The sequence below is a fragment of the Toxorhynchites rutilus genome, chromosome 2 (assembly GCF_029784135.1).
Source record: "Toxorhynchites rutilus septentrionalis strain SRP chromosome 2, ASM2978413v1, whole genome shotgun sequence".
NCBI classification, from domain to species: Eukaryota; Metazoa; Arthropoda; class Insecta; order Diptera; family Culicidae; genus Toxorhynchites; species Toxorhynchites rutilus.
This window is the reverse complement of record NC_073745.1, coordinates 208,002,255-208,029,573: the sequence shown is the minus strand read 5'-3', so window position 1 is coordinate 208,029,573 and position 27,319 is coordinate 208,002,255. Positions and strand designations below refer to the sequence as shown.

At 37.7% G+C, this 27,319-nt stretch overlaps 2 protein-coding genes across 2 annotated transcripts; both read left to right on the top strand.

Moving 5' to 3' along the window:
- Positions 1–1,731: 1,731 nt before the first annotated feature.
- LOC129764204 (alpha-1,3-mannosyl-glycoprotein 2-beta-N-acetylglucosaminyltransferase) lies at positions 1,732–9,606 on the top strand. The gene is made up of 5 exons (XM_055763065.1): positions 1,732–3,026; positions 8,242–8,346; positions 8,412–8,502; positions 8,568–8,738; positions 8,801–9,606. The coding sequence occupies exons 1-5, from the start codon at positions 2,113–2,115 to the stop codon at positions 8,912–8,914; spliced, it is 1,395 nt and encodes a 464-aa protein (XP_055619040.1). The 5' UTR covers positions 1,732–2,112; the 3' UTR covers positions 8,915–9,606.
- Positions 9,607–12,700: 3,094 nt separating this feature from the next.
- LOC129766624 (transcription factor grauzone-like) lies at positions 12,701–26,768 on the top strand. Its single transcript, XM_055767201.1, has 8 exons — positions 12,701–12,956; positions 13,026–13,170; positions 13,233–13,914; positions 25,275–25,454; positions 25,516–25,869; positions 25,955–26,152; positions 26,217–26,415; positions 26,484–26,768. The coding sequence occupies exons 1-8, from the start codon at positions 12,816–12,818 to the stop codon at positions 26,658–26,660; spliced, it is 2,076 nt and encodes a 691-aa protein (XP_055623176.1). The 5' UTR covers positions 12,701–12,815; the 3' UTR covers positions 26,661–26,768.
- The last annotated feature ends 551 nt before the right edge of the window (positions 26,769–27,319 follow it).

Below are 27,319 nucleotides of genomic sequence, written 5' to 3'. Positions count from 1 at the left end.
CAAACTCGTATCAATTGTTTATGATTTTCATGAAGAAAAACTAGTTGCGTAAAAACACCCCAAATCGGACAAACCAAGATCATTTACCCTAATATGTCCTCAATCACGATCTAGTATGAGTTCCTGTTGAATGATATTCCACAATATGTAACACGATCTTTCGCAGTACTACATTAATTCAAATTATATCAGGTTGTCTCAAAAGTTCTTACCTTCAAAGGCCAACCGCTTCGTAATTGTCTGGCACCAAGCTGAATAGCATATTCATCATCACCTTAATGTTTTCTACACAGAAGAGATGCCTTATCATGCGCTGGTTGCTATACCCAGGGATATGATTGGGCGATTTTGGATCGATATTCAGAAGATCGATCTTTTCCTCTTCGATTTCCGATTTTTTGGATCGATTAATTGTACTCCGTAAAATCGGGAAAATCGATCTTTTCTTTTCGATCCTTCCGATCTTTTTGATCGTAGCAATCCAAGAAATGTTCCTCTGTTTTAAATTTGGTCATTACAAAATATGTAACCATGACGGCACAACATAAGTGCCTTGGAAAATACAATTTTGGGCATTCAAATGTGACCTTTATGCTGAGAATGAAAAAAAAATGTATTGATGTTTGAATAGAAATGTGAAATGTTTATCCCATGTTTGAATAAAAAACGACACTTGTATAGAATAAGTAGAAAAATAGAAAAAAGGCATTCGATTTTTCAAAGATCGATTCTGCGAAGATCGATTCTTTGGAACGATCGTCGCTTAGAAAATCGATTCGTTAAGATCGATCCTTTTCTAAAGATCGCCCAATCATATCCGGGATACACTGTGTTGCGCATATGCCCACACGCAGTGTTCAGAAAACATACGCAGCGCTGCGCTTGAATTTTATTTTCATCAGCGCGCGTTCAAAGCAAACACGTGTTCTATCTTGGTGCGAAGCGCACAGAATACATAAACACGATAGCGCAACATGTACCTGGCGTAGAATTCAGATACCAAACATCTCTTCTCACTTGTGTGATGCGCGCCTCATTCTATACACACATAGGTTATGACCAGGTCACAATCCGAATCAGGAAGCATTTCGTTTCCGCTTATATGACATCGGTAAATAATGAATGAAGTTTATCTATCGTAGTGCCGCCCGTGGTGATTGTTGTCAATATGGACTTTGAAGCGAAGTCATAAGGACTAAGAATTTTGTACTGAAGCAACAGAGACACATTTAAAATTTGTTTTTGGGCAGCCTTTCACTTAGTTTTTAATCAACTAATTTTTCAGTTAAAATCTTGTTCGGACAATTGTGTTAATTAAAAAAACTGGAGTAACGAAACCGTTTTTTCCTTTGCTCGAAAAAATTGAACAAACAATGAAAGATTCAAATATTATGTTCTAAAGCAAAAACAGATAAACTAGATTGGCTTCGCATGAACTAGGTAAAACCCATTGCTACGCAATTAGTACATATTGCGGGTATGAGCTGGTGATGCTTATTAGTTATTATCTTCATTACAACATTACTTACTTCATTACTATGTTTTTCTAAATGTCTATTCCTCCCGAAAATCCATCATCATTTTCGCTTTGTGCTCATAAAACATGAAGCTCAAACAATCAACACCAATGCCGGCACGCATCTTCATCAATTCGTATGGATTGTCAGTTTTTTTCGCGCTGTACAGTGTACGTAATTCGATGTTTTCGAATACAACCAGTGAAACGCTGAAACGTCAATTGTGCAAACTTTGCATACATACTTTCTGCTAGCATACATTTTATAAACAAAGTGCGAGCAAGTGTTGTCCACGTAATAAAAATTCTTCGTATCCGGGATAAGCTAGTTTTGATTACGTTCTGCATTGTTTTTAATGAGAACATGAAGCGCTCCGAATTGTAGAACAACCACAAAATGTTTTCTCTGCAAATATTCTGGAGTGAAAAGAAACTCATCAAGTTGGTCCTAATTATGGGTGACAACAGAGTGTATCTGGAGCAAACAGAATTAACATGTTGATGGTTAAAAATATTGCTTCAGATTTGTTCGGTTTGTAGTTTTGACACACAACAATAAAGTATAAGACGAATAGGCACATACATCATCTGAAATAATGCGTCCACGAAAAACATTCTTGATTGCGGCAATACTAGTTGGGTGGATTTTCACAACGTACCTAATATTCATAAAAAACTTCAAAGAGTCAAATCCACAAAGAGACCAAAGTATCTTACAGAAGGTCCATTATTTGGAACAAAACATTCACTTTGCAGAGGAAAGTCGGGGCCGATTATACAGAGAAATAATAAATATTCTTCAGAAAGAAGAGAAAACAACCAGCACTGAAGCGCTTCCTCCGGTGGTAAATAACGTTGATCTAATCGAGGTTCCAGCGCCCATAGCAGAGACACCTCCCAAACCGGATGGTTCTTCCGGACTCGAAAAATTCCAGCAGAAGTATATTAATGGCGATGTCAACAGTCCCATCATTCCCGTTTTAGTCTTCGCATGCAATCGTCTGTCCGTGAACAAATGTTTAGATGATTTGATAAGATATCGCCCCAGGGCTGATCAATTCCCCATCATTGTGTCCCAGGATTGTGACGATGAAGCTACACGAACCATGATTCTTTCCTATAAGGAAAACGTCACATTGATCCGTCAGCCAGACCAGTCCGATATAACCGTGCTACCGAAGGAGAAAAAATATAAAGGATACTACAAAATTTCTCGTCACTATGGTTGGGCTTTGAAAACCGTATTCAAGCAAGGTTTCGAATCGATAATTATCGTTGAGGACGATTTGAGCATTGCGCCGGACTTTTACGAATACTTTTTGGGAACATATCCCATACTCAAAAAAGATCAGTCTCTGTGGTGCATTTCCGCCTGGAATGATAACGGGAAGGAAGGATTGATTGACGGTGCCGCCAGCGAGTTGCTGTATAGATCTGATTTCTTCCCAGGACTCGGCTGGATGATGACCAAAGAACTGTGGGAGGAGTTGGAACCCAAGTGGCCAAAAGCGTGAGTTATTTAACCACTTTCTAGATAGTTTTTTTTCTTTGTTTATTGTCAATCCATTAACAGGTTGTAGAGGCCCAATGATGTAACATGAATCAAAACATAAATGTTACACTACATAACGTTATCACATAAAAAAAACTGTGTGGGTTATATCTATGATACCGCAAGGTATACGTGAGACTACCGTTGACTTAGTAATCAATTGTTTGTATTGATTTAATGAAACAATTCTCGAATTCATTTGAATTCAACATATTTGTTTTGTAAAAAGTAGTTTGAACAAATGCCATGAAAGATCAATTCATGCATTGTAATAGATTATGTTCTTCGTTACATTATTTTTGTAATGTATTTTACATTTCCCTCTGAAATCTATTTAAATAAAAATGTAAGGCCAAATGTGTTGCTAAGCTCGAAACCCGAAGAACGAATCGTTCGATTTGAGCCATCTTTTTGATGTGTTCGTCTCTGCCCGAAGATCAATGTTATGGAGAGAAAAATCGAAAAAAATTCGGAAAACACTGAAAATTCGGAAAACTGATTTCGCATATGTTTCAAAATTACTTCATGATAAGCGTTGGTAGTCCATTCAATGTTTACGAAATTGATCTTTGTTTGAAGGTGGAAATGGATTTTCAGGCGAAATAACGCATTTCTATCTATATAAATAAAAAAGGAAAGCCAAATGTGTCGCTAATTGCAAAATCCGAAGAAGGAAAGGTCCCTTTTGAGCCGTCTTTATTTTGTTGTATTTGTTGTATTCTGCTCAAAGAACAATGTTGTGATGAGAAAAAGTTTAGAAAGGGCCTGACCGGGTAAGGGAGTAAAAAGTGCCTCCAAACCAAATCAATAGCTGTATGGCAAATATTGTATAGGATATTAAATAAGAAATGTTGACGGTTTATTTGAAGCGCTATGTAATTTAAGATAGGACCTATAGTGAAAAACGTACTTTTTCGTTTATTTCACGCCATTCTCAAAAGCTTCGAGATAAAAATTTGAAAAAAATACTGAATGTGCATCTTACTACGGTGTATCAAGAAAAATTATATAAAAAAATCATCAAAAATTTTAGTACTAAAAAAAATATTGAAATTAAAAAAAAAATTTTTTTGGATTTAGAGATTCAGTACTACTCTAATTTATATTTAAATGTGTTTCTAAGGCTTATATAGATATGTGTGATTTTTTTCAGTGTTGCGCGGTACAAAAAAATATTTTTTTTATATTTCCAAAGAGTCTGGCTGGGTAAGGGAGTGAAAAGTTCCCCAAACTAAATCACCAGCTGTATAGATTTTTTTTTTTTTTTTTTCTTTATTTTTGAGACTTTCAGCCTCCTGGGCTGGTTCGTCTCAGCCAGCTGTATTGAGAATATTGTATAGGATACTAAATAAAACATTTTGGCAGTAGTACCATATATTTGAGTCCTTATATGGTACACCATAAGATCTGTGGTGAAAAATGCACCTTTTCGTTTTTTTCACGCCATTTCACGATCAATATTTTCAAACAATTTTTTCATCAGAAAATCAAACACTAAAAAAAAATTTAAATTAATTTTTATTTTTATTTTAAATTAAATTTTTATTTTTATTTTAAATTAAATTTTTATTTTTTTTTATTTTGGGATTCAGTGCTGCTCTAGTTTGTGTTCAAATTTGTTCCTACGTCTATTTTAGGTATGTGTGATTTTTTTTCAGAATTTTTAGAGTGTTTTTCGCGGTACAAAAAAATATATATTTTCAGGCATTTCGAAATTTTGAAAAAAAAATATTACTCTGAGACCCAATTTTACTTTAATTTTTATTCGATGCGTTCGTATGTGTTGTTTTTTCCACACGAAGCGTAATTTTTTTTTGAATTTTTAAGAGGATTTGCACCAAAAAAAATATTGTTTTTTGGCCTGTGGACATTTGTAATTTATGTTGAATTTAGAGACCCATTACTGCTATAATATCTTTTTAAATTTTGTTTTTCATATGTCTAAATTTTGTCGGTATATTTAGAACATTGCGCCGTTTAATTTTTTTTTCTTGTATCCTAAAGTATATGAGATTATCTTTACATTGGATTTAGATGGTTTACTAAATTCATAGGAGTCAGCAGTACGATAGAGCTCTGTGAGAAAAAATAAAGTCCTTGTGGAAAGATTCGGATTAATGAGAAAAACACTTAAAAAATCCGAGTTGTTTTTTTTTTCAATTGTAATCTTACAATTGAAAATCACGAATACAATAAAATAATCGATTTAAAGAAAATAAAAATAATAATGCAGACAATGAAGAAAATTATTTTTGTGTCTCGCAATGCTCTTAAAAATTCAGGAAAAATTACGCCAATTCGGAGAAAAAGACACATACGAACACATTTAAATAAAAAATTAGAGCAGAAGTGAGTCTCAAAGTTATATTTTTTTTCAAAATTCAATATTTTTAGTACCAAATTTTTTGATGAATTTTTTTTGATAATTTTTCTTGATACACCGTAGTAAGATGTATATTAATTTTTTTTCAAATTTTTATCTCGAAGCTTTTGAGGATGGCGTGAAATAAACGAAAAAGTACGTTTTTCACTATAGATCCTATGTTAAACCACATAGGTGTTCAAATAAACCGCCAAAGTTTCTTATGTAATATCCTATACAATATTTGTCATACAGCTGCTGGTTTGGTTTGCGGGCACTTTTTACTCCCTTACCCGGCCAGGCCATTTGTTCTATACAATTCATATTAAAACAATAATTTTGGGCGGGACAAAGTTCGCCGGGTCAGCTAGTTATTATTTAAAATTACTGCTAGATTTGATGAACTCGAGGCACTCAGTTTCGATTTTGTTATCAGATATTTGCCTATTCATCAGATGGTATGCGTAGAAATTCAGTGTGCAGAGGATATGAAGAGGAATTCCAATGCAGTCTTGAATAATCGAGCCAAAACGTGTTCGTTCTCGCTTTTGTAGTCCGTGTTAGGAAAACACATTGCGGAGTACAAAAAGGTATGCAGAAGAGTCTGAGTCTAGAGAAACGGACGAAGACTTGACGTAGGAATTTCGTTTTGTAACTGTTAAAAAAATCGTAAATTTAACTCATTCAACACTCCAAAAGTCCCTACATCCTTATACCCTCCTTTCCTTCCTTTACGAGTAATTCGTCCCCTTGCTATAAATAGTAGAATAAGTTGAAATGTAAATACTCTATAGATATACGAATAGATTTATGAAATGAGTGTTCATCAACATTGTTACAATTTCCTTATATCCCATCCTTCTCCTAAAAATATGTCACCCTCCTAAACTCGAGTACACCGCGAGCAATCGGTTTTCCACCTTACTAACCATAGATGTAAGAAAATTGTTTATATATATAGTTTCAAAATTATATTTAAGAGTTCGGCTTCTTTAAACTTAAGTAACTGAGCCTGTAAAAATAAACGAATTGATAAAAAAAAACACTCCAAATGGTGGCTCTAGAAAAATCATTATATGAACTGAACCGAACTTCAAACGGATTGTAAGAGTTGTAGTGGCAGGAAGATTCCGGAATAATTTATTTTTAATCCCGTCTATTTTCAATAGTAAACTGTTGATAAAATCAGATAGATATTCCAATATCAACACGGAACACTCTTCATTCTCTGGTTTTCTTGTATCCATGTTCATAAATGTACATAAAAATCTTTGTTGATAAAACTGTCCCAACAAAAATATTAATCGTTCGGTCACCTTTTTTATTTAGAAGTAATCGAGAATACGAGAAGCCATCATTTTACAGTGCATTCTTAAACTCAATTTCAAATATCCAGCTTGCCTCGAAGATATTATTCATGTCTGAAACATTATCTGTGGAGACTTGTAATAATTATATTGACAGGCAGATTATGCAGATTAATTGTCTCATGATCGTGAGTGCTCTTTTGTGAAGTTTGTGAGGACTTTGTAGTGAATTGATCCCCTATACAGAAATCAAAGACGTAGTCCTACGTCATATATATGCGGGTACAGAAGTACCCCCGGCTTGCCTGAATCAATAATCTCGACTTCTACTTTTTAAACTATAGAGGCTTTAAACTAGAAAGTTAATTCGTTTATATTATCTGAAATGACGATGGGCCTGATTCTCGAATACACTTCACGATGGAAGCGGAATGAATGAGATTAGATTAGTTTCCCACTAAACTTATCATTATAATATCAAATCATCTTCAGATGAAATTTTTGTATGAGATTATTATATCACATGAAGAAAAGAAAGTTTTCCACTCACATTGAATACCAGTTTGATACGGAGAAGTTAATTTTCATTAATGATTTTTTAATTGAAAAGTGCTCATTCTGTCTCAAAACTCATTATTATCTTCGACACTTAACTAACTCGTAAAACGTAGTTCAATGGCGTGCCGTTTATTTCGTTTCCACCGTGAAGTGTATTCGGGTATCAGGTCCGATATTCTCAAGCTCCTCATGAAGAAGAACATGTTAAGGAAATAAATTCCAGTCAACAAAAAGGCAAGCGAGTACAAAAGACGGGTGGGTAATGTCGGGGACATAACCGGAGTGACGTAGGACTATACAAAGGGGACAGCTTTTGTTAAATATATATTTTAAATATATTGTTTTATTTTCTTCTCCTACGTGAATACCTACCTATCTACCTGAAAAATGGATTAGTTTACTGTTTACTCTTTATGAATATGTTGATGGTTCTGAAAAGAAATGGTGTTGTGTTTTTGTTATCACTCGATATTCCCATCTTGTTCGGTTAAACCTTCCTGTTTAGCTATTGCGTTTGCCACTCGCCACAGCTTTCACAGTTGGAAGTTCGGCCTAGTTACCCCTAGAACTGTGTCCCTATCCCCCGCACAAAAAAAGTTGTTCCTGTATTTAAAAATTATTATACAAGTATTATTGGAATCCTATTAACACTTTTTCAATGTGACACCGACTATTACCATAATAGGTACACCTTTACGAAACTCCAGGAACATCATTACCATAATGGGTACATGGAAATGGCATTTTCATTTTTGTTTTTTATACAATTTAGTCAATTAACCATCGAAATATCAGTAAGAATCTTCAAGAACAGAGTTCAAACTGCTAGACTTTTGTATACTTTTGAACTAAAACAGAGTATTTAATCGCCAATTTCTGCAAGTTGGTGACATATGTTCACCATAATTTGTTCACTTACCCTATGAAATATTTTCTTTATCTCCAGGTTTTGGGATGACTGGATCCGACAGCCCGAGCAACGCAAAGAAAGAGCCTGCATTCGACCTGAGCTACCTAGAACTCGCACTTTCGGAAAGGTCGGCGTTTCTAAGTGAGTATTCTAAAATGCATCTTTTGTGTTCGAGAAATTGATATATTGTTTTATTTTTCTTACAGTGGCCTATTCTTTGACAAGCATTTGAAATATATAAAACTAAGCGAAGAGTTTGTTAGTTTCACCAAGATGAACCTGACCTATTTACATAAAGTGAATACAAGAGTACATTATGCATTTTCTCAACAGTTTCACTAAGTGTGCCTTTGCTCTTGCAGTCAATTTACGACGACATGTTCCTGAACGCGGTTTACCAGAGTCCGGTAGTGACGCTAGATGAACTGAAACGAGGTTTGGTGAAAACAACGGATCCTGTGAGGGTGGCGTATCTTACCAAAGAGCAGTATAAGCGCATCACCAAAAGCCTCGGATTGATGGACGACTTCAAGGTATTCTTCATGCAAATAAAATTAACCTCGTATGAATTTAACATTTGTTCTTTCGCCAACAGAGTGGCGTACCACGTACCGCCTATCACGGTATAGTTTCATTCTTCTACAACGGCCGGCGTGTTTATCTGGCCCCGAACGTGAACTGGAAAGGATACGATTTGACCTGGAGTTAACGGCATCGGTTAGCTGCTATACGTAATGAACATTTCTACATATTATCTAGCAATGTGCTATGGTGAAACTACAGAAATTAAACAGGCTGATTTTTAGCAGAGAAAAACATTTCAATATGATCCGACGAATTGGAACAATATCTTCCAAACAATGCTCAAGCTATGACAATGATGAAGAGCGCTAGTTCCTAGCCATACATCACTTTCGCTTGATGGAATCACCCTAATTTCCATTCCATGTTACTGTACAATAGTTTTTTTGTTCTTCCAAGCAAACACCATTCAGAGCTATTAGGTTTAGGTATTATTTCTTAGGTTTGCTTTAATTGTTAATTATTTCATTGGTCGGGTACAAGCGTAACTGTAAGTTTTAATTTATTGATATTAGAATGTAATCGGCACTTGGAACATGCGATTGTTGATACTAATTTCGATACTAGTCAAATATCAATGACATATTATGTTCACTTTTGATTGCTCATTGGAAGGTAGCTAGCTTTTCTTTGAATTTTCTGTCGATTTGCAATTTCTGAAAAACCATTGGGGAAAGCAATACATTCAACAGTTTACTATTAACTTCAATGATAGTAAGGACCACCATGAAAAGGAAAAATATATATCGCAAAATGCTTCTTTGGAAGGTTATCTCAAATGGAAGGTCGATAATAAATGTAGAACGAAAACGGAATAAACGGAAATTTTGCGAGATTTTCTTACTAAATTTTATACTAAGGTATCAATTGTAAATTTTACAAAAACATGGTAGTGTGAATAAGAAAATCAGAGCAAAGATCTCGACGACATTTCCAATATGTCAAAATGTAGAGTTCTATAATAAGGAAAAATAAAAGCCAGTGATAAGTCGTGATATGCTATTCCGTTATATTATTCATTCACTTACAATATACTGTTTATGGAAATAAACACACAAGATCTAGTTGATGCATCTTAATACCGGATTGATTTTTCAAGTTATAGTGATTTCATTCGTTCCCATGATTTGAAATGATTTGATTGACAATAACTTTTCATTAATTGCTTGAGCTTAAGCTTGGGTAGACTATACGCTTCGTAGTTGCTCTCCGTGATTGACCTGAACCAGCGAAATTGGACAAAAACACACAGAATGACGCTTGGGAGTAGCAAATCATTCTCATTGCGCAAGTTTTAGTGAATCGAGCTTTAAATAGTTAAAAACGACGCCGGCCCCGGCCTTACAGTCACTAGGGGAAGGGAAGGAATGTTAGTATGATATTCGCCGCCCGAAGGCCAGAAGGGTCGACTCTAGCGATTAACATATAGCGAATTCGTTTTTAAAACTGAGTTAGTTCCAAACTGACTCTGTAATAAAAAAAAGTGTAAAAGTGTTGAGGTTCGCGAATGCGGCGGTTTGTTGGTGTGCGTTATATAGTCTGATTTGTTTATATTTGTGATGACAAATGTACAGTGTCGACGTCTGGTGGCGATAGTGCTTGGGAGGTAAATTATTCTCTATCAGATCAGAAGGGCCAAGTGGAGTGTAAAAATATAAAAGTTTGAATGAAAATTTCTACTTGGGGGTCTCCGTAGCCACATTGGTTGCGCGTTCGCTTAGTAAGCGATCGATCGTGAGTTCAAAACTCAGGGCCCTCATTGACCATCTTTGTGTTGTTACAGAATAGCTACGTCCACGCAACAATCATCAGCGATGGAGATCGATCCACGGTCGAAATAAGATCGATTCATCCATACAACTGCTCTGCTCTGCAAGACACATCGGGCTGCTGTTCTATAAATAACTCAACAATGATCAATCAACTGTCTCCGCTGTCCGGTGGTCCAACTGGATAATGGAAGAACAGAAAGAATACTCTTACGCCTGAATGGCTACTGTGTGAATGTACCATATGTAATGGTATAGAAGGAATACTGGCGAATGACAACTGTGTAATGTGCTAATTATAGATATGATAACCATGTGACATGTACACGATTAAAATTCGGCTCTGTTACATCTAAAAAAAATGCTAATGAGCCTTGAATAAATAAATGGGATAAAAAAAATTCTACTTCATATTGTTGGATTACATAACACATGTAGTCCTGACACTCACTTAACCATTTGTCGATGCATTCCCTGTTTGTTCCACAATTAATTACTATTATAATATAAAAACAGCATCAGACACAGTTTTTATTTAATATTTTTTAGCAATTTCGGAAAAAACCTCTTATTTCATCACATAAAATATTTATGCGACACGTCAAAGTGAATTTTCATTCATAATTTTGATTTTGAAAGCATGTTTATTCCACCTGAATATCCATCATTATTTTCGCCTCCCAATGAAAGCACACGAAGCCTCATGCCGTCTACACGAATATACTCTTCAACATCAGAATCCGAATTGGATTACGATTCCAATAGTACAAAAGCAAAAGCAGCAGGTTTTCCATTTTCCGTCTTTATTTTTAGATTTTCCAAAACAATCGTTTTTATAATATACACTATCGTAAAATCGATAAATATGAAATAAAATCGCATGAACACACAAATTGAATCAATGTAGTACTACGAAAAATTGTATTAAATGCTGTGGAAAATCGTTGAACAGTAAATCATATTAGAACGTCATTGAGATCTCATTACGTCATATTAAGAATTTGGCATATCAAGATCCGCGATGTCGGAGGCAAATTAATCAGATTTTCAGGTGAATTAGTCAGGTGTATGGCACGATTATCGCTATCTCACTCTACCTACCGTCATCGCATATCTCACTATCCCTCTGCTGTAAAAGTTCATCATCGACATCACGATATGTCAGATGGTGGTAAATTGGTAATTCACGATGGTGTCGACGTCTGGTGGCCACTTCAAATCAGGGCCATAATTTGTGTCCCAAACTTGTTAGTGTTAGCACTATCAGATTAGAAGACACGAAGCTAGTTTTTAAATTTTAAAATTTGAATGAAAATTGTCACATCATGTTATTTAATTACTTGAAACACATATTTCTGACTTTCATTCTGAATTTTTTCATTATAATATTAAATTGGCTTCATAAACCATTTTCGTATGAGACTTTTTCACCACCTGCAAACAAAAGCATTTTTAATTCAAATAGAATACTAATTTGACATGGAAAAGCTAATTTTGATTCATAATTTTAATTTTGAAAACGTTCATTCCTGAAAATCACTGAAAATCTGAAAATCCGCTTTTCGTTGACGCTCCCCTAAACCAGTAAACCACGCACAATGCCGCCAACGCGGATCGCCGTTTTGAAGAAAACAAATACTTTTGACGTTTGAGATGTTGGCACCAAAAACATGGCGGGTGTCATACAGCTGGAATTAAAGGCTGATTTAGACGATGCCAGTCAGCGCTCCAGTTGAAGTATCCAGTGAATAGAGAACAGACACTCTGTTCAAGTTAGAGGCCAATTACTTGTTCGATACTGGTACAAGTAACTTGGACAGAGTGTCTGTTCTCTGTTCACTGGATACCTCAACTAGAGCGCTGACTGTCAGTCAGCGCTCTAGTTGAAGTATCCAGTGAACAGAGAACAAACACTCTGTTCAAGTTCGAGGCCAATTACTTGTTCAATACTGGTACAAGTAACTTGAACAGAGTGTCTGTTCTCTGTTCACTGGATACTTCAACTAGAGCGCTGACTGGCATCGTCTAAATCAACCTTTAGTCCTTCAAATCACAGCCCTACCGAATAAAATTCATCAGTTTATAATTTATTAACACCTTGGCACAAAACATCGCAATCTTGGCATAAGCATCGCAATCTTGTTTTTGTTTTCACAACAAATCTCATTCGAAGCGAGAAACAACTGCTACGCAAAGTTTGGGAAATTAACGTAAATATTTTTGGTAAAGGAAGAGTTGGCCAGAACTTAATTCTGAAACATGGAAGTCGAAGTAGAATTTCTGGAAGTGAATATGTGTGCTATATGTTTATCTGAAAAATCGCAACTGGTTGAGGTGACTTTCGACGAGACCGATACGCAATGCATTGGTCCGGTATTGGTTCGTCATCTCTGGTTCCGGGTATAATCAGAAATTAGCGCTTTGCCCGATTATTATATCTAAAATATTCTTCCTTGATTACGCTTACAGCAGGAGGAACTATCGTATAGATATGTTTGTGAAGATTGCTGGAAGGAGGTGAAACATTTTCATCATTTTTATATGATGATTGAAAAAGTTCATGCTGAAATGAAACTTTCTTCAGACCGAGACAAACTCTACAGTCCCAAAACGGGTATTACATGATATTTAAATCAATGCGTTTCGTTTATTGTATAGATTTATTACGGTTTGCAGAGTTTATAAGTTCGGCGTCCGAGAACAGGTACACTTCTGTTGCACCACAGGATTCGGAAACTTGTAACGAACAAATCACAAATGAAAGCGAAACTGTAGACCTCGAAGAGGTTTATATCAAGAATGAGTCCTCGCATGACACATCGGAAAAAGAAGACTCAGTGGATAATGAGTCTGAAGATGAGGATGAATCAATGGAAGAAACTAGTAAACCAAGCAAATATCAATGTAAAGAGAAACTAAGTAAAATATTCCACAAACCAGTCGAAGTGATTGTGGAAGAAGATAAGAAAATATCCCAACACTGCAAGTTGGAATGTGACGAATGTAAGACTTCCTTTCCAAACTTTACCCAATTCAAGCGACATTTCCGGGAGGTGCACCAAACGAAGGGTTATGTAGTTTGCTGCAATCGTAAATTCCACAAGCGGGTGCATTTAGTCGAACACGTTACGAAACACATAAACCCGGATGCCTTCAAGTGCACGATTTGCAACAAGACATACTGCAACAGTACTGGATTAAGTTTACACATGACGAAGCATGGGGCGCAAGATGGACTGCCACATAAGTGCGACCAATGTGAGCGGTCATTCGCCAAAAAGTTTCAGCTCAACACCCATCAGCTGCAACATGTGGCGGAAGAGGACAAGAAATGTGTCTGTACTGTGTGTAATAAGACGTAAGTATTATAAAGAATGATCCATTTCATGAAGCTTCTGTACTGGTGCGCATCACATCAACTAGTTCGGGTTTGCTGTAGCCTTCAGCTCTACCGACCTTGAATACTATATTTTCCCATCTTCAACGCTGATTACAAATTACACCATAGTTGCGGAACATCGTTCATGGTACAATCAATCGACTGTCCTTTCACTAATGATTTCGTTTTACTGTATCGGATAGTTGCGTGATTAGTGACATGCCTTTTTTAACACAAGGATTTCGTTAGGATTCTTCAATGGTTGTGGTTTGGATAAACAATTAACATATTAACAAAATTCACTTTGAGTATCAGCAACAAGTGGTACACTATATGCAGGATGTCCTAGCTACGGAGTTTTCACATCGCATAGATGCTATCGTCAGATAACTCCAGTTGATACCGACCGTTAGTAGTTCCCCCAGCATGATAACACTATACTGATTTTCCGATGCGACTTAGGACCGTAGTCTGAAGTGAGTTTCGGGCGAACAAAGAGGAATAAAACTATTGAGGTAGAAATGGGATTGTGTCAAGTTTACCCGAGAGACATTCACCTCAATTCCAATCACCGAATGTAACAAATACCAGATTGCAACAGGTACCCGAATGGAACATCTATCCGAATGAACATTTACCCGAATGGAACATTTTCCCGAATGTACTATTTACAGCTATATTTTACTAAGACAGGTATTCTCAACCTGTAGACCGGCTCTACTGGTTGACCCGTCTGTTCCGTTACCATTTTGTATGAAGGAAACTTATCTAGAAAACTAGAAAACATGAGATAAGAAAAATGGAGTTTGACACATTCCACATTACTACACGTTACACAAGTACCAGGAAAAAGCCTGGAACTTTCTATAACCAGGAAATAACCAGAAATTTTCATTCAAGACCAGGAAATATCAGATGGCTTAATATTTTTAATTATAATAATTTTACCGGCAAACTTCGTCCCGCCCAAAACGTGGTTTTTGTTTCCAATACCTTCAAACATTCACGTTTGCTTGCTAAGCGCAAGTTCATGGGTCCAATCGCAGAACTGTTCATTGATAGATCTTCTAATCGACCTCGTTGAATTTACATTTTACTATAATATTCCTAGTACTTCTACCAAAACTCATCATTATAATATCAGATTATTTTCAGACACAATTCTCGTTCAAGATTTTTCAACCACTTGCAAATAACATGTTTCTCCGTTACTGGAAATAAATTTTTTATACAGAAAATATGATAGAATAAAGCCCTTCTCAAAGCTGATGCCAAACACGGCGGCTTTACTCGATGCAAAGACATAATCGAAAAATGGAAGATAGATATCGCTAACAGTAGTGCAATTTTGTTCGTCGTCGATTTTCATGTCGTCTAGCGGAAAGTGCTTCTGTATTGTATTTTCACATCATTTTTGCATCCGTACTGAGGTGTAAGTTCAAAGTTTCGAAGATGAGAGCGTTACGTTAAGGGTATAATGTTTTGGGTGTTGACATCGCTTTATCGGCTGAGTGAATCAGGCTGCTGATAGAATCAGACAATCAGTTCATATATAATATGAGTGATGTTTGTTACTCATTGATCCAAAAATCTAAAAATATAATATACAAAAACTTTAAATGAATCAACAGCTTAAGAAATGCTTCGAAACCAAACTATTGAAAACCCAAAAATCTGTGGCTATGGGTAACTGCTTGAAAGCCCATCTCAGTCACGATTGTTGACGTTTGTCGTCGGCTAGTAGTGAAGGCACTTTAAATATTGTGTTCGTCCTGGCTAACCTCAGCATCTATTTTGCTAAGGTGTTGAATGGACGTGCACAATTTTTCGCCTCAGAATATGCACGAAACAAGCATAGTACAGCGCCTGCACTAACGGCTAGAAGCAAAGGAGATGAGAAATACGAGGGTCACTATTTATATTTCGGGAATTGGCAACACTGATGTCATGTGAGTCCATCTGACGGTTCCATCGTAAAGTTTGACATTTTTGACGATATACGTACTCAGAACATTTTGTCATACGGACGCTATTTGTTTATTTTATATTTAGTTGAAAGTTTGGTCTCGGCAAAAAAATGGAACTGAATCGTGAACATTTTCGTGCGATGATTTTTTACGACTTTCGATGTGGATTATCACAACAAGAGTGCGTCAGTCAACTTAATTTGACTTTTGGCGATGAAGCTCCATCAAAAACCACTGTGTATCGCTGGTATAGTGAATTCAATCGTGGTCGTAGTTCGCTGTCCGACGAGTTTCGTGAAGGTCGTCCAAAATCGACTGTAGTGCCAGAAAACATCGATGCTATGCACGAAATGATTAAGCAAGATCGTCATGTAACCTATTGTGAGATTGAGGCATCCCTAAGTATTAGTTCCACCACGGAACGTACCGCGTCGGTTTACATATCGTTAGTTGTAGATTTTTTGTGTGTGATTGAATCACGAGTACGAGTTGTTGATTTTATGCGTTATCAAATACATTAGAACCTCGATGATCCACGGTGCGGATTATCCGCGAAAGCGAGTTCCCTAGTAATTCTATAAACCTTCCCGAAATTTGTCGGTGAATGGTAGTCTTTCTTTTTTGTTTTGGTCATGACTTCCATATTATCTGATCACTGATGTACACGACTTTACAGATGGATAATTAAATCATGCTAAAGTATCTTTTTTTCGTGTTTATACCTCATTTTTAGTCCTTTATTGCGTTATCCGCGATGATCTTGCCCGTATATTCCGCGGATAATCGGGATTCTACTGTAGATGAAAAAATATATAATCGTCTGTGGCCGCACTGCGAATTGCAGGAGAAGAATGTTCGCGGTGTATATTGAGTGCAGTATATGTATTCTTCTCGCGAGAACAAGACGGAAGCACAAATTATCCATCTTCAGCTGCTTCTACAAAACAACCCATCGACCTTTTTCAGGGCCACCAAACTCTCGACCAGGGCCCGAAATCTTCGAAGGTGAAGAATGAAGACCGACTCTACTCTCAATAGCTTCGCTTCGACTAGAACTGCTTCGGCAGTCGCCGTCAACAAAAAGTGACTTTACTAGAAAATGAATTGACTAGCGTTGACTAAAGGGTGTGTCACATCAAATTGCATCACGGAAAAAACGCTGTAGAAATTCGCCCAGTAGACCGATCCTTTTGAAAATTTTAGGCAGTAAAATAAAAACTATTAACCAACTTTTGGCATTTTCTTTTTATTCATACTTCGAGCCCAAGCCCGTATGCTCGCACCTTCCTCTTTACCCCGTCCATAAGGTTCTGTACAACGTCAGGTTGTAGTTTTTTTGAACAGAAATCCATTTTCTCTTGAAGTCCGCCTCTGATTTGACAACTTTTGGGTTCTTCCGGAGGGCCTGCTTTATAATCGCCCAATATTTCTCTATTGGGTGAAGCTCCGGCGCGTTGGGCGGGTTCATTTCCTTTGGCACGAAGGTGACCCCGTTGGCTTCGTACCACTCCAACACGTCCTTTGAATAGTGGCACGAAGCGAGATCCGGCCAGAAGATGGTCGGGCCCTCGTGCTGCTCCAATAGTGGTAGTAAGCGCTTCTGTAGGCACTCCTTAAGGTAAACCTGCCCGTTTACCGTGCCGGTCATCACGAAGGGGGCGCTCCGCTTTCCGCAAAAGTAGATCGCTTGCCACACCATGTACTTTTTGGCAAACTTGAATAGTTTCTGCTTGCGAATCTCCTCCGGAACGCTGAATTTGTCCTCTGCGGAGAAGAACAACAGGCCCGGCAGCTGACGAAAGTCCGCTTTGATGTAGGTTTCGTCATCCATTACCAGGCAATGCGGCTTCGTCAGCATTTCGGTGTACAGCTTCCGGGCTCGCGTCTTCCCCACCATGTTTTGCCTTTCGTCGCGGTTAGGAGCCTTCTGAACCTTGTATGTACGCAGGTCCTCCCGCTGCTTGGTCCGCTGGACGAATGAACTTGACAAATTCAGCTTATTGGCGACATCCCGGACCGAACTTCTCGGATCACGTCTAAACTGCTTAACTACGCGCTTGTGATCTTTTTCACTGACGGAGCATCCATTTTTGCCGTTCTTCACCTTCCGGTCGATGGTTAGGTTCCCGAAGTATCGTTTTAGTACTCTGCTGACCGTGGATTGGACGATTCCCAGCATCTTACCGATGTCCCGATGTGACAACTCCGGATTCTCGAAATGAGTGCGCAGGATTAATTCACGACGTTCTTTTTCGTTCGACGACATTTTTCCAAATTTACGAAAAATTGACAGTGAAGCATGGCCAACGTGATCTATATACTCTTATCTGATTATAAGCGGAAGCTGAAGATATAATTCCTAAAAATTAAATTTCTACAGCGTTTTTTCCGTGATGCAATTTGATGTGACTCACCCTTTAGCGAGGATGACTGGTGAACTAGTCCAGTCAGTGGTTATTTTAACTGACGCGACTAATGAATACAAATCTGCCTCTTCTTTCAACTGACTTCAATCAACACTTTCATTTCTCCCTGACACTAATTTTATACCCGCGTACGCAATCTTATTTTACGTCCATATAAAGAGGAATGAAAACTTGATGTCTGATGCAAAAAAAGTAGTTACCTCATCAATGGACGGTTTATTGTCTACCTATCGTGAACTCAAACCAACGAACCAAGTATGCTATAAAAGTCCTCGTGTTAGTATTAGCAAATAGCTAGCAAAATAGCGCACACACACTGAACGCTATTTTATACATGTTAGTAATTTTCGTGTACGATACAAAAAAAATCTGTCTCACCTGTAGCGCAATGAAATACATATGAGGTGGAGCAGCAGGCAGAGATTATTTGTATTGGTAAACAAAATATGGTGTCGTTATTATTTGCATTCACTATGGAATGTATATGAAAGAAAACAAAACAATATTTAAATAACTCATAATTCGATGATGTCATGAGCCAAATTGCTCATAACATCTTGTAATTGATCGTTTCTTTTCATGCACGGTCAAAAATAATCTTAATCTATCTATATATCTCTATATATATAAAAATGTTCTGTTCGTTTGTGTACGCGTCAAAAACTCGAAAAGTACGGAACCGATTGAGCTCAAAATTGTACACAACATACAATCCACTTCAAGGGAGTGTTGTTACGGCATAAAAAATTGGAAAATTGGAAGAAAAATGATTTTATATATGACCAGAGTGCGTTTCTGAAATTGAGCTTCTATTGTTGAGTGAGTTATAGTGTCGCAAATATGGAGCAAAATAAAGAGAAAATCCGACATATTTTACAGTATTACTATGACAAAGACAAAAATGCATCTCAAGCTGCCAATAAAATTTGTGCAGGTTATGGACCCGATACAGTTTCCATTTCCACCGCACAACGATGGTTTCAACGTTTTCGTTCTGGTGTAGAGGTCGTCGAAGATGCGCCACGCTCCGGAAGGCCTGTCGTCGAAAATTGCGACAAAATCGCTGAATTAACCGAGAAATACCGGCATAGTAGCAGCCGTAGCATCGGCCAAGAGCTGGGGATAAGTCATCAAACCGTTATTAACCATTTGAAGAAGCTTGGATTCACAAAGAAGCTCGATGTATGGGTGCCACACACGCAGGGGTACCAAATGTACTGCATCACGACAGTAATCTCATGACTGTCGCCACCATTGTCCCGTGACAGTCACGCGATTGAATTTTTACTACAGTCACACAGTGGAAATGTTATGCGACATTTATTGTTACTGTCGTGTACTGTACACGAATACATTCCCATGTGAGAGTATTTTGGTCTTTTGTCTGCGACAGACCCGCTTGCTCATTAGTGATGTTTTTGTAGATTCTGAATGCAATAGTTATATGTTGCTACCGTCGTTGATGATTTTTTTCCCTAGTGCTGATGATGTCGGGTGTCTTAGTATGTATTTTTCCAGTACAACGTCATTTTATTTCATTTCATTTTCGCAAACTAAAGAGATTAATCTGCTGTGCAGCGAAGAATTAATAACAATTAATAACTGGCGAATTCTGCAGCATATTCCGATATGGGAAAATTTAATTTGTCGATGACGCGGCTATTGTATGTAGAGAAGTTTTCGGGGGAAATAGTGTGAGCAACAGAAGGGAATCTGTTGAAAGAGGTGCGTGGTGAAGTGTCGTGGGTGGAAGTCGTGTGAATGAAAGTTACGCGAATGCAACTGTAGGGCCAGATTAGAATGCGGCTGGGGGAAGTGTTGCGCACTTAGCAATGTAGGTTTGGACATGAAGGAGATTTTATTTTATTTATGAATAAAATATGTTTAGCGCGTAACCTTAATATTATCAACAAAAATGTAAAGTAACATTTTAGTATTATTATCATTATTACTAACTGACCCGGTAAACGTTATGCTGCCATTTAGATAATTTTTAGCGAATATATTCGTTGTTATATGACAAACAACAAGTGTATTGCAAGTGTGTTTCATATTCATATCGATATACTGAATTTGAAATACAGCCACATTACTGCCCTCATTCACGGACTTGCAAATGTATTTAATGCTTTTCACGGAACTACAGAACTGCAGAACATTAATATATATGTTGTTCATGCAAGATTTTATTACTCTGTTACATAGAACACATGTTTGATACGGTAGAGTGTGGCTAGGATGCATAGCTCGATTGAACTTGAGTCGTCGAACGGATTACAGAATGCAAAATTGCGATCCGTTCGGGTAATTCTAACTCGATTGTATTTCAGAATACGACGGTATACTTTTACCTGGTGAATTAGGTTTGCCTGGTTGATTCTTGCTTTGAAATATATGATTCATTGACATTCAAAACTATAATTATATCATGATCTGAAGAATTTTCCACATATAGAGATATTTTGATTTGAACATTCAGCTATTTTTGAAAGTGTGAAGTTAATAAAAAAACATTGCCTTTTTTATGTACAAATTTATTTCCATCTTCTACGTGCAAACATTTTCGTTATACTTGTTTCATTTGCGATTTTTTCGGGAATCTGTTTAATGGGAGAATCAACTCTGGTAAATCGAAAAAAATGGTTTTTATGCAATGTTGTACCGGAAGGATTCTTCGATATTTCATTTCGTTGAAAATCTGCAGTAAAAACTATGAGGTCATCTCAAGAGTAACATGGCTGTACGAATCTTTATGCGCATTTTTTCAGCTGGTGGTACGTTTATCTCAGAATCTAGTGGACCAATTTAGCAGAAGTTTTTTTTCAGCATGCAAAAATGAATTCTGACCTACGAAAAGGACCTATCTGCTTTGATCGATTATCATCATTGATAACTTCTCTGATAACCACGGCCTTACGATTTTTGTTGATTTTTTTTTATTATTCAAATGGCCGACATTTTGGCAATTTTCATAATTTTCAAAAACCGCTACGTAACAATTCAGATAATAAGATTTTTACATGCTAAAAAAATCACCCATATCGGTCCACTGGATTATGAGAAAAACGTACAACTAGCAAGAAAATGTTTTAAAGATTTAAAAAAAATATCTTTCAAATGAAAGCAACATAATTGGCTCACGTAGCGTACTTTTTAGTGTAGAGCCAGTTTAGTTCTATAACTCTGTCATTGTTAAAATTCAAACATATGCGTAGGAGAGTTTTTTCCATGAAATATGATCATCTATCACCTCCTGAGAGATTCTGGGAAAATATAATAAATTCTTCTTTTACATTCAATAATCAAAAATTATATGCATGAAAAACAAATTAAAAAAAACATTTTTTTGACTCGATTATATACAGGATTCTATTATATAGAGAAAAGAAATCGGAGACTGTATATAATCGAGTTCGCGCTGCATTAGTTTCCAACTTGGAGGATAAATCTAAACACTCCCAACACTGAGTATTTCCGACGTCACCAATATATTATCGAAGAAACTCTCGCCTAGAATTATTAAGCTGTGCGTGTTTTTCTCATATGAATTGTTGATCATTTGTGTATCTGGATTCAGGCATCCCAACAGTAAAGCATTCTTATTACAGTCGATATGAAATTAACTCGGCTTCCTATGTGTGCACGCAACTAGTGATCACAGCCATATGTCCGATACACATCTCAAAGCGTACTGGTGAAGAAGCACAAACGCATAAGATACAGGCTAGCATTACGATCGCCAGAAAAATGTCATGACATTTTTCTGGCGACAGTCACGTGTGACAGTAACCCGGGTAAACCGATGAGATTCATCGCTTCGTCAGCGACTGTTACGGCGACAGAGCGAACGGAATAGCAGACACGAAAAAATCGGAAACGAACAGTCTCCCCGGCTCACTACGGTCGGGCACGACAAATTAGATGAATTCGACGGAACACCGACTGTTGCTGTATAGTATTACTTTATGCATTCATGCTCTGTCGCTTGTATACGAGTGTAGCGCACTCACAGAGACTGTCGATTCAATTTCATACCGACTGTTATGAAAATGCAGTACTTTTGGGATGCCTGCACACACGTTGACGCAAAAAACATCTTTGACCGTATCGACGCATGTGAATCGCTGCTGAATCGCAACAAAATCGACCCGTTTCTGAAGCGGATGGTGACTGGCGATGAAAAGTGGGTCACTTACGACAACGTGAAGCGCAAACGGTCGTGGTCGAAGCCCGCTGAAGCGGCTCAGACGGTGGCCAAGCCCTCATTAACGGCCAGGAAGGTTATGCTGTGTGTTTGGTGGGATTGTCAAGGAATAATCTATTATGAGCTGCTTCTCTATGGCCAAACGCTCAATTCTGACCTGTACTGCCAACAACTGGACCGCTTGAAGGTAGCACTCATGAAGAAGAGGCCATCTTTGATAAACAGAGGCCGCATTGTCTTCCATCAGGACAATGCCAGGCCACACACTTCTTTGGTGACGCGCCAGAAGCTCCGGGAGCTCGGATGGGAGGTTCTTTTGCATCCGCCGTATAGTCCGGACCTTGCACCAAGTGACTACCATCTGTTTTGACGTAGGACTACGTCTTTCATTTCTATACTGGGGTGTAAAATCAATGTTTCGAAAACGAAAGCGTTACGCCGGAGACCGAGATTTTGAGTGTTAATAGCTCCTAAACAACTGAACGAAATGGTATGATAAACACTTCATTCGAAAGATAAAATGTCTACGCGTTCTATACTTGTTACTTTCTGATCCAAAAACTTGTTTCAATAGTCTGAAATTTGCTTTCAAAACAGGCTATTGAAATCACCAATCGGTATATAAGCGAGCGCCGCTCGGAAATCCACTCAGTTCTAATTGAACAGCGATTGGATCATGTTGTCGCTGTTGTGGTGAAGCTCTTCATTTATCATGAAAGCGCGGATGAACGGTGTCACCAAGAGCCTGTTTGTGCACCTTAGACCAGAAGGGAATCCATCAGGAGGAGAGTGATGCCACAAACGGTTCCCAGGGAAGATCTCGAAGCAGCCGCTACACACACACACATACACGCGCGGAATTCTTTCCGTTTGGATGCCATTCAGCATCGAGAAAGATCCGGAAAATAATCTACCAGTTCCTCTGGGAATTTAAAAATACATTCATGTGAAAGAGTTTATTTGAATGTTTTCTATCCATGCAACACTGTGACCAAATATGTTTCAATCAAGTGCTATTAACAGATGGTTATCGAGTTAGCATTAACCACTGGTGGGCTTCCAGTATCGAGAAAAATGTGGAAATATTCAATCGTTACTGAAAATAATCTGCCAGTTCCTCTGAGAATTTAAAATTACATTCATGTGAAAGAGTTTATTTTAATGTTTTCTATCCATGTAACACTGTGACCAAATACATTTGGTTTTGTGATTTTTCAATCAATCGCAATTAACAGGATAGCTTCTGAAGATTATTCTTCCCCATCAGTAGGATATTTCCATATCGAATATTGGATGCATAAAACCTTGTGCCTCCAACGCTCTCGTAACGCTCTCGTTTTCGAAGTTCTCCAAATATTCATTCATTCAGAATGAATTCAGATTCAACTTCAAACAAATGATCTCTAAATCAACGATAGTCCTACGTCACCCTTGCGGTTATACCATAGATATAACCCACTTCCTGTTTTTGTCCATGGCGAACGAGCTAGGTAGTCAGAAGTTAGCCACAAAAGAGGCCTGTGAAAATTGGCTATCCGAGTTTTTTGCCAATAAGGAAGCGAGCTTCTATAACAGGGGTATTATGAAGTTGGCATCTCGTTGGGAACAAGTCATCGAACAAAACGGCGCATATTTGACTTAAAACAGATGATTGTCACTAATTTTGTGAACAAATGAAAATTCAAAAAAAATACCGCAGGACTTTTTTGACAGCCTAATATATAAATCATTAAACTATCCATCTACAAGGTCGTGTACACTAGTGGTCAGATAATGTGAAAGCCATGACCAAAACAAGAGGGCATGAGCCTATCATTCACTGATAAATTCAGGGAAGGCTTAAAGATTTAATATGGAACTCGCTGTCGCGAATAATCCGCACCGCGGATCATCCACTCGCGGATAATCGGGGTTCCACTGTATCAAAACAATATTTCTAGATGGATGTTTTCAGGAAAGTTCACACCTATTCTTGGTATTTTGATGTGGGAAACTAAACATCTCCGCCACGCTCTAATCAATTTTAGTACAAATAGCAAATAATGGCGGATATTACATGAACCAATTCATAAATTGATGCGTGGACTAAATAATGATATCAATTGCGAAGAACTCTGATATCAATTGACGCTTATTTTGTTCAGAATAGATAACGAGATGTATTTTATTTGCCCAAAATATTAGACGAAGCACTCACTGCCATGATAGATACTTCCCTTACCTTTTCCATGTCAACACACCGTGTATTTAGTGGTGGTGGTGCGGTGTCTAATTCGCTATTTTCACTCTACACGTTGCGTAAACATTGTTCGTCTCGTACGCAGCGTTTTATGTGAAACACGAAAGACAACTTAGGCGTCGTGCACAAATTACATAACGCTAGAAGGGGGGAGGGGGTTCGGAGTTGCGTTACTTACTGTGTATTAGAGATTGGAAATTGCGTTACGTAGAGAGGGGAGGGGGTCCAAAATCTGGATTCCGTTACGTAATTTGTTGCCGACGCCTTACCAGTATTTGAGAGTCATGGCATTTTCTGTTATTTTTAGGCTCATTTTATGTAATAAATCGGGATGACAAAACATGAGCTATAAATCAATTTTGGGTGTACGTTTTTCAAACAATTATTCCGCAATTTTTCATTTACCTGTGTATTTTTGTTGTTCTTTCATGTTGTATCGATTAGATGCGTTTATTGGGATACTACAGAGCATCTGTTTAATTTTCTACTCGATTTGTAAACAGTCTCGCGAATAAGTACAGTCTTCAGCATCACATCAACAGAATACACCTCAGGAAGTTCAAATTTGTTTGTGACATATGTGGCAGAATACTCAACAGTCGGCACACATGGAAAACCCATAGACTGACACATAGCGAAGTTCTTCCGCTGAAGAAAATTCAATGCCCACAATGCGGATCATGGTATATTGAGAAGCTTATTTCTACACACACGAATTTTACTTCTTTGCGATTTCTCTCGTAGGCACAAGAATACAGAAAGTTTGTTGAAACACGAGAGAACGCACAACGAACACAAACGAACACAACACGTGTGTCCTGATTGTGGTAAAGTTGCACCGACCAGCAATGCTTTGAGAAGTCATAGAGTGTATGTCCACCAGCTGAAACCAAGCCATGTCTGCAGCGTTTGTGGGAAAGCATTCAAGAAGGATATCGCACTGCGAGAACACATGTCACAACACACCGGCAAACGTTTGTACAAATGTACTTACTGCGAGAAGGAGTTCAATTCATCGGCCAACATGTTTGCCCATCGGAAGCGCACCCATCGAGAGGAATGGGAGAAAAATATTACATTAAACTCGCAACAAAATCAGCAATAAAATAGTTTTCGGACAAAACATCCAACTTATTATTCAATACTTCGATTAGGCTGTGTTTATTGGTTGTTTATTCTAATTATATTCACTTTTTTTCAGCTACGCTAGTATGGCTTTGTTGAATGTACATATCAAGCTTAAGCATAACGCAGCCGAGAAGTTTATCTGTGACGTCTGCGCCAAAAGCTTCAAAGTGAAGGCCCAATTTGAGAAACACAGAAAAGAGCATGACGAGTCCTATCAGGAAGCTCGACTGCAATGTAAAATATGCTCAAAATGGTAAGTAAACCATTGGATATTTTATATCATATCATATCAATAGTTAAAGTTTGGCGGTTGTCAGGATGAAGAATGCCAGCAGCCTGCGGAAACATGTGCTGCGTCACGACGGGGAAGGCGGAACACACGAGTGTTCGATTTGCGGGAAACGGGCGCCCAATGTGTTGGCATTGCAGAGCCATATAAGCTTTGTTCACAAAAAAGAAAGGATGTATCAGTGCAGTCTATGCTCGAAGGCTTTCAAAAGACACTTCTCATTGATGGTAAGGAAAAATGCAATGACATTTTGTTTAGTTCGTGTCAATGGTAACTTTCCCAATTTCGTCAACAGGAACATATGACAACCCATACTGGAGAAGTGCTGTATCAGTGTCCCTTCTGTCTGAAACCATTCAATTCATCAGCAAATATGCATGCACACAAGAAAAAGATGCACCGCGTAGAGTGGGAGGAGAGCAAGCGGAAAAGTGACCTACCTTTTTGTGGAGTTGATAATTCCGAGAGTTGATGAAGGAATTAACTTTCCCAAGCTGAATGGTATCTGTTATTGGTTCGGAAGTATCAATTCAAATTGACTTCATGTAAGGTACAACAAGTACGCGGCCAGCAATGCAGTGAGTCTGTTAAGGTTTCATAATAAATTATATTTATATGTATTTTTGCGATCAACTGTTACTACGTATCACATTCCGGTGAGAAGCAAACTACAATTTACGGAAGTAAGTAAGACCTTTCCATTAAATCACTTTCTAGTGGCGCAATAGTGATTGGAGTCCTGTTATGAATTCCATTCTTTGTTTTTGAGAGGCTTTAAACTTTGCAGTTCATTCGCCTCTAAGTGTCCTGTTATGAAATGTGGTGTTTTTGATATGTTTCCAATTTATTACTGAACTTTTTTGTCCGGTAATTATTATGAGATCTGGCTCACATATTCAGGGTCGTTTCGGGTGTGAGGTGTTCTAAATTACATCAATTGGTTTTTAGACTAAACTATCCTTTACATTTATTGTACACATTACTTGTTAATCTCTTCGGATCCACCCAAGCCACGTTTCTATCGTTTTCTACCGCTGCTGTGGCTGTCTATGTCCTGGATGACATCTCAAGAATTACCGGTATTTCGGCGGAGAGGTCTGCTGTCACACAATGCGAATTAGTTGCACAAAC

Coding starts and splice junctions, on each gene's coding strand:
- LOC129764204 (XM_055763065.1), top strand. CDS start 2,113: ATGCGTCCACGAAAAACATTCTTGATTGCGGCAATACTAGTTGGGTGG. Junction 8,347..8,411: donor GGAAAGGTCGGCGTTTCTAA/GTGAGTATTCTA, acceptor TTTTTCTTACAG/TGGCCTATTCTTTGACAAGC. Junction 8,503..8,567: donor ACCTGACCTATTTACATAAA/GTGAATACAAGA, acceptor TTGCTCTTGCAG/TCAATTTACGACGACATGTT.
- LOC129766624 (XM_055767201.1), top strand. CDS start 12,816: ATGGAAGTCGAAGTAGAATTTCTGGAAGTGAATATGTGTGCTATATGT. Junction 25,870..25,954: donor TTAAACTCGCAACAAAATCA/GCAATAAAATAG, acceptor TTTATTCTAATT/ATATTCACTTTTTTTCAGCT. Junction 26,153..26,216: donor TGTAAAATATGCTCAAAATG/GTAAGTAAACCA, acceptor GGCGGTTGTCAG/GATGAAGAATGCCAGCAGCC.